Source organism: Mesoplodon bidens, assembly GCF_964165515.1.
Source record: "Mesoplodon bidens genome assembly, chromosome: 8".
Taxonomy (NCBI): Eukaryota; Metazoa; Chordata; class Mammalia; order Artiodactyla; family Ziphiidae; genus Mesoplodon; species Mesoplodon bidens.
The window spans coordinates 92,614,182-92,620,276 of NC_138165.1; the positions used below are offsets into that span (position 1 = coordinate 92,614,182).

The 6,095-nt window shown below is 45.7% G+C and overlaps 1 protein-coding gene across 1 annotated transcript; it reads left to right on the top strand.

The window, feature by feature from the left end:
* The first annotated feature begins 3,054 nt into the window (after positions 1 to 3,054).
* LOC308621669 (heat shock factor-binding protein 1-like) lies at positions 3,055 to 3,823 on the top strand. The gene has a single exon (XM_081242367.1). The coding sequence runs from the start codon at positions 3,092 to 3,094 to the stop codon at positions 3,320 to 3,322; it is 231 nt and encodes a 76-aa protein (XP_081098493.1). The 5' UTR covers positions 3,055 to 3,091; the 3' UTR covers positions 3,323 to 3,823.
* Positions 3,824 to 6,095: the final 2,272 nt, after the last annotated feature.

Here is a 6,095-nt window from a genome sequence, read left to right on the forward strand (position 1 = left end):
CTAAGAATGGAACTACTATGTAAACTGCAGGAAGATTATATTTTGTTCAGTGCTTTACCAGGAGTTGGTCACCAACTTGGAAGTCACATCACTGACAGTGATGCTGCTTGTGGTAATTGAGACTTCAATATTCCTGTATTAGTCTTCATTTGTAGCTGTCACATTTGTGGTGATTTTACTTTTAGGGACTAGCATCTATTTCACTACATCATCTAGTGGAGTCCTCTCTGAGCTGTCACCTATTGAAATACACCCCTAAGTTCCATTTCTAGCCCCTTTCAACTCTAAGCCTTTCCCAGCCCCTCTTCTTATCATGCCCAAACCAAACACGGAAGGCTCCTGCTGCATTTCCCTTAGGATAATGCCTGACATCCAGGTTTGGAGGGGGTAGGAGTGAGAGGTGGGCATGGATTTCCTGAGCTCCCTGACTTTTGGGGGAGAGGACCGGGGAATGCCCTTGTGTGTCACAACAGAAAGAGAGCCAGCTGGGGCTTGCTTACCAGAGGAGGACTTTCGTTGCCTCACTCCTGCCACAGCTGAGACTGCCTTCAAAACAAAGCTCCTAATTTACAGGCTTCAGATTCAACTTACATTTCCTGAGCACCTCTACGATGCCAGCCATTGTGCCAGGTGTCTCACAAGCACTAAGGTAGATGATATTGCCCCCAGTTTACAGGTAAGGAAACTGAGGCTCAGTTTCTAAAGTATGGAAACGATCCCAAGAAATCCTCCTGAAACCCCCTCCCTGCTTCCAGGGAGGGTTGGACAGTTCTTCCCATGTTCCATCCCCTTTGTCCCTTTCTAGGCCTACGCAGCCTCGGAGGAGAAGGGGGCCAGGAGGAGTCCTGGCCAGATGGCAGGGTAATAAATGACTCTGATTTAATCATTTGTTGCTCTCCTCTTAATTAAAAAGCTCTTCTCTGAATGACTTGCTGATCACTCAGGCAGTACACACTGTTTGGGTGAGGACTGGAGGGCCAAGGGAAATCTAGGTTGAGAGGAGGAGTTGGCAAAAGAGGTGCCAGATGGGTAGAAGAAGCCCACCCTACACATGCTGTGGGGAGACAGTTTCAGGGGCTCTCTCTTTAGGTCTGAAACGTGTTCAGTCCAATGACAGAGCCTTAGGGAACTGGTTCTTCTCTGGGTCCTGTGTTTATCTGGAAGCTGACTCAGCCATAGGGCTCTTGAATTTCTGAGCTCAAGATGTAAGATTCATTTCATCTAATACGTGGCTTGGCACTCAGTTTCCCGGAAGCCCCATCTGGCCTTGGGGAATGGTTAGATGACCTATGGGCCATTTTGCATATGTAATGTTACTTATACACTTGATACCCAGGGGAGGAGGTGAAGCAGGGGAGGGGGATGTGGTTGGGGGCTCCATTGTTCCAAGCGTTGTCAGGATCTGCAGTTGCAATCAAATGACTTGATTTCATAAGCTCTCTACGTCTTCTGTACAAGTACAATGTATAAGTCCCTGTGACTAAAATCCGCGTCACAGCAATTAACATACAGAGCCATGTTTTCAAAGCCTCAAATGTAATTAGAACATGTTATTGACAAAGCATTAGCTAAAGATTTAAACTTTGAAATTGTTCATGAGGGATTGGATTTGTGAACATTGAGACGCCCCCCGCCTCCCTCACTTCAATTGCCATTGAGAGTTAGATTGAGGTGCCAAATTCAATCAAAGCCCACGTAACACCCCCTACCGAGGGACTCCCGGCCCTCCCTTCCTCATTCAGACTTGCCAAAGGGACCCCAAGGATCGTGTCCTTCAGGAAAACATCCTGTCAATCTATAACTCTCTCTCTTAAAGGTTATTTCAGTTAATTAACCAAATTTTCCTCAGCACTGTGATTGTGTCAGATCCGATCATCCTTGGAGCTACCACCTTTCCTGGTTATTTCTGGATGTCAAATTCCTACTTGTCCTTCAAAGGCCAGTGCAGGTACCACTCCATCTACTTTGCCTTCCTTGTCCTGTGGGCCCTCTGTACCCACATTCACATTTTTTTAAATAATTTTTATATATATATATATATATATATATTTTTTTTTTGGTTTAATTTTTGGCTGTGTTGGGTCTTAGCTGCAGCACGCAGGATCTTCGTTGCGGCATGTGGGATCCTCTGCTGCAGTGTGCAGGCTTCTCTCTAGTTGTGGCCCATGGGCTCCAGAGCACGTGGGCTCTGTAGTTGTGGCCCACGGGCTCAGTAGCTGTGGTGTGAGGGCTTAGTTGCCCCTCGGCATGTGGGATCTTAGTTCCCCATGCAGGGATCGAACCTGTGTCCCCTGCATTGGAAGGCGGATTCTTAACCACTGGACCACCAGGCAAGTCCCTCATAGCACTTTTTTTTTTTTTCGGTACGCGGGCCTCTCACTGTTGTGGCCTCTCCCATTGCGGAGCGCAGGCTCAGTGGCCGTGGCTCACGGGCCCAGCTGCTCCGCGGCATGTGGGATTCTCCCAGACCGGGGCACGAACCCGTGTCCCCTGCACTGGCAGGCGGACTCTCAACCACTGCGCCACCAGGGAAGCCCCCTCGTAGCACATTTTTGACATACATCTCCTCTCTTCCCCTAGACTATAAGCTCCGGGAGACAAACATTTTCTTTTTAGTGTTTGTATTCCAATCATGGACAATGGCATCTTGCAGACAAATAATGAAGAGTTGCAGAGGCTTCTTCCTTTGTTTCATCTGTCTGCTGTTATGTTATCAGCCCCACCACTGTTTTCATTAGCATAGCTTTGTAGCACGTTTTAAATTTTAACCCTAGAATAATAGCTTAATATATCGATCACTTCCATGTTCCAGGCAATGGGCTAAAAGCTTTACATGATCTCATTTAATCCGAACAGGAAGTCTCTGGGATAAGCCCAATTTTTCCATTTTATAATGGAGGAAGCCAAACTAGGAAGAAATTAACTTACTTCAGTACACATGCAAAGATCAAAGTGCAGAACCATGTGACTAGCATGTTGCCCTGCATAGAAGAAGGAATGAGGGATAACTATGGTTTTATTTACATGTACATAAAATATATGCAGGTAGGTGGCCGTCTGAGACAGCACCGCCAAGCTGGGAACCAGGGAGATGGCAGAGACAGAGCCCAAGACCGTGCAGGGTCTCACCTCGGTGGTGCCGACACGTCTGCAACAGACGCAAGATAACTTTCAGACCATGTCCGACCAGATCATTGGAAGAATTGATGACATGAGCAGTCGCATGGATGACCTGGAGAAAGACATGGCAGACCTCATGACACAGGCTGTGGGGGAAGAGCTGGACGGGAAAAACAAGATCCCTGCCACACAGAAGAGGTGAAGGTTGCTCATCTGTACTGGAGTCTGGAACACCCTTTTTACAAACCAAGAGAAGACAGATGGCTTTTTTGCAACTAACTACTATGTGTAGACAGGTTTTATATTATAAAGTGTGGGGGGCTTCCCTGGTGGCGCAGTGGTTGAGAGTCCGCCTGCCGATGCAGGGGACACGGGTTCATGCCCTGGTCCTGGGAGATCCCACATGCTGCGGAGCGGCTGGGCCCGTGAGCCATGGCCGTTGGGCCTGCGCGTCCGGAGCCTGTGCTCCGCAATGGGAGAGGCCACAACAGTGAGAGGTCCGCATACCGCAAAAAAAAAAAAAAAAAAAAAAAAAAAGTGTGCATTCTGCTTACCACATACTATAGAGTTAGTTTATAGAGTGATTTCCCTCCCCTGCCTCCCATGTTTCCTGAACATGGTAAATTCACATCTTGGACCTTGGTCAGTTGTGCTATTAAACACTAAAACTTTGGCAGTTCCTGCCTACGATTGTCAAATTTTTTAGTGTATCTTTGTGAAGTCACTTTTTTTCTATCATTCCCTTTGTAGTAGTTGCTGTTTGATACAAGTTGTTGTGTAATTTTTTTTTTATTAGACATAGGATAGATCCTTGGTTATAATAAGATTTTGTGAAGTAAGGCATTTATAGTTAAGGTTCTTTGATTCTCAGAGTGACCAATGAGTGAACACCAAATAGTGTGTTGGCGATACTTTCCAAGTGGTTAAAAACATTTAAAAGTGTGTATTCAGAAATATCTGGCACTGCCCTGTCGCCAAAACTCGGAATGGAACCATGATTTTATGCCTGAGTCCTTGAGGTCAGATGCTACAGTAACGCAGAGTGACCACGGCCACTTTAGTGTTAGAATTTTAAAATATGGACAATGACAGAGTTGCCTGATGTGATGAGGCTTTCAGCAATTAGAGTTTTGCATGAGGTTTGAACCTTCAGTAGGACCCTACCTTGTCCATCTACAGCAGTTACCGTAGGAAATCTGGCAGGACTTTACAACTAAGCTACTCCATCTTTTGAGCTACTGGCTGGGAAAAGAAACAGAAAAGGAAAACAGACCATGTTAAGTCCGTGCCTACTAAATAACTAGTTGTAGGCTTGAGTTTTTAAGAAATAGTTCCTTTAAACTGTTTCTTACCTCAATTCGAGCAGAGTAGTGGCTTTATTACTGATAATGGGAGACAGGGAAAATGACTCCTGCGGCTCAGCCTGCAGTGTCAGGAGTGCTGAGCCCCAAGGCTGTGTTGATGGGAAGGAGACCCACGCGGCTGTCGTAGCAGGATGATGTTGTATAGAGACTAGGGAAGACGTTGGGGAATGGAACAGTGCTTTGCAGAGGGAAACCCGGAGTCAACACAGCATGATTTTTTTCAAGTTTCCTATGTCACTAGTCTTAATTGTTTGAATTGCAAATATATAATAATATTAAGGAATAATTTGTCCTATTTATCAATTATATGGGGAGCACAGAGGAGTCGATTTCTTCTGGGATAAAATGAACTCCCCACTGTCATCACCGAGCCGGAGAAACTCCCTCACTGGGCCGGTAGGTCACGAGGTGTGTCCCTGAAAGCCCAGAGCCAGCTGGACTCAGGGGCTGGATGGAACCACGTGCAAGATGCTTCCAAGCCTGGGAAATGGCAAGTGGACAGTTGGGATGTAAGCAGTTGGCTTCCTTAAGTAACAGGAATGTTTCCCCTGACCAAAAATACCTGCCATGAATAAAGGTGCCTGAAATCCTAAAAAAAAAAATATATATATATATATATATATATATGTATATATATATATCCAGAAAAATATGCAAGACAATGATGACATTTATTGCCTGTTGGGCAAGGGATGGGTGGCTAAAAAACAGGGATGCAGGCAGATGCAGATGCAAGTCTTGGAGTCACTGAAGCTTATACAATTTGGGAGGGGGCGGCTTTTTTTTTTTTGGCTGCGTTAGGTCTGCTGCTGCACGCGGTCTTTTTCTAGTTGCGACGAGTGGGGGCTACTCTTCAATGCGGTGCGCAGGCTTCTCATTGCAGTGGCTTCTCTTGCTGCAGAGCACAGGCTCTAGTTCTACTGGCTTCAGTGGTTGCAGTGCATGGGATTCACTAGTTGCAGCACACAGGCTCAGTAGTTGTGGCGCACGGGCTTAGCTGCTCTGTGGCATGTGGGATCTTCCCGGACCAGGGATTGAACCCGTGTCCTCTGCATTGGCAGGCAATTCTTAACCACTGCGCCACCAGGGGAGTCCCAGGACAGGGCAGCTTTTAAAGAAAAAATAATACAAAATGAATATAGAATTAGGTACAGGACCTTAGAAGAGGCCTATTGTAAATGAGGGTCCCTGAAGTCGAAGCTTCCATAACTTCATGCTAAATCTGCTTCCAGCTGGAAGAAGACATTTCACTGTATGTGCTTTTACACGTGTACAGAGTTTGAATCATGTGAATGTATTGCTTATTCAAACGATATATCGTTTTTTAATTAATATTTTTAAATGCTATCTCTTCAACTGATAACATGACACAGGCCTTTTAAATTGTGAGAAAAGCAAGTAACTAAGTATTTTCATTTGTCTACAAGCAGAGAAGGAGGTGCGTGTAGCAAGCTAGAGAGGGTGCTGAGAAGAAATTCTGGAGTTGTCTGTTTACTGGAAACTGAGGGGTAGTGGAAGGTGGGGATTTACCTCCATCATTTCAAAGTACAGACTCGTGCTGGGAGTCTGAAAGGCTTGAGTATGTTATACTTACTGGACTACACATCACTT

Excerpts from the sequence above, each read along its gene's own strand:
- LOC308621669 (XM_081242367.1), top strand. The coding sequence starts at position 3,092 with ATGGCAGAGACAGAGCCCAAGACCGTGCAGGGTCTCACCTCGGTGGTG.